The sequence below is a fragment of the Brassica oleracea genome, chromosome C2, assembly GCF_000695525.1.
Source record: "Brassica oleracea var. oleracea cultivar TO1000 chromosome C2, BOL, whole genome shotgun sequence".
NCBI classification, from domain to species: Eukaryota; Viridiplantae; Streptophyta; class Magnoliopsida; order Brassicales; family Brassicaceae; genus Brassica; species Brassica oleracea.
Genome location: NC_027749.1, coordinates 4,421,007 through 4,422,295, shown reverse-complemented (window position 1 = coordinate 4,422,295; position 1,289 = coordinate 4,421,007). Strand labels below are relative to the sequence as shown.

Sequence of the window (1,289 nt, the reverse complement as noted above, 5' to 3'; positions counted from 1 at the left end):
GTGAAGACTTTTTCCAGATTGCAAAGCAAAACCGGAATATTCTTGGCTAACAACTCGATCCCATCCTCAGTCAATGTCCGAGTGCATAAATCCCTAAAAAATGCTCCAACTCCTACAAATTCATCATCAAACAAAAATATTATTTCAATTACCAAAGACAATAAATTTATATATAATTTTAAAAGTCACTTTTATTACCGGCTATTGCTTCATGAACATGTTTCGGTAATAGCTCCGTCATTGCGAACGGTAGGAGCCGCTGCATGAAAACGTGACAGTCGTGACTCTTCATACCAGAAAATTTTTTTCCTTGCTCGATGCATCTTGAGAATTTTGACACATATCCATCTGGAAACTTTACATCAGAATTTACCCAGTCAAACAACTTTTGCTTCGCCACCCCAGACAATCTAAAATTCGGAACTGGTAATTTTCCTTCTCTTGTCACATGCAGCTCTGGTCTTGCACATAACTCTGGCAAATCCAACCTCGATTTCAAATTATCTTTACTCTTTCCCTTCACATCCAAAAGAGTGTTCATGATATTCTCAAAAACATTCTTCTCTATGTGCATCACATCAAGGTTGTGCCTTAAGAGATGATCCTTCCAATATGGAAGTTCCCAAAATATGCTCTTCTTATGCCAATTATGAGATGCCGTATACCCGTCTGGCATGTTAGGTGGAGTGTGCCAATTTCCTCCAACTTTACATGTTTCCTTAGCACCGTAATAATCAATCTGCTCTAACAAAGATGCTCCTGGTTGCATTACTGGGGGAGGAACATGCACTACCTTGTTTTTCCTAAACAATTTCTTGTTCTTACGATATGTATGATGCGGCGGAAGAAACCTACGGTGACAATCAAACCAACATGACTTCCTCCCATTTTTCAGCTGAAAAGCATCTGTCCTATCCATACAATATGGACATGATAATCTTCCATGTGTGGTCCAACCCGATAACATTCCATATGCGGGGAAGTCACTAATGGTCCATATAAGCACTGCACGCATATTAAAGTTCTGTTGCTGCGAGTAATCCAATGTCTGCACGCCATGATGCCACAACATCTTCAGCTCATGGATCAAGGGTTGCAGAAAAACATCAAGTGCTCGCTTTGGATGTTTTGGACCAGGCACTAGAATACTCAAGAACAAAAATTCTCTTTGCATGCACATCTCCGGAGGGAGGTTGTATGGCGTCAAGATTACAGGCCATAAAGAGTATTGTCTTCCAGACATACCAAATGGACTAAATCCATCCGTGCATAAGCCAAGATAAACGTTC

The 1,289-nt window shown here is 40.3% G+C and overlaps 1 protein-coding gene across 1 annotated transcript; it reads right to left on the bottom strand.

The window, feature by feature from the left end:
- Positions 1-178: 178 nt before the first annotated feature.
- LOC106323212 lies at positions 179-1,243 on the bottom strand. The gene has a single exon (XM_013761366.1). It carries the CDS (start codon positions 1,241-1,243, stop codon positions 179-181), a length of 1,065 nt encoding a protein of 354 aa, XP_013616820.1.
- Positions 1,244-1,289: the final 46 nt, after the last annotated feature.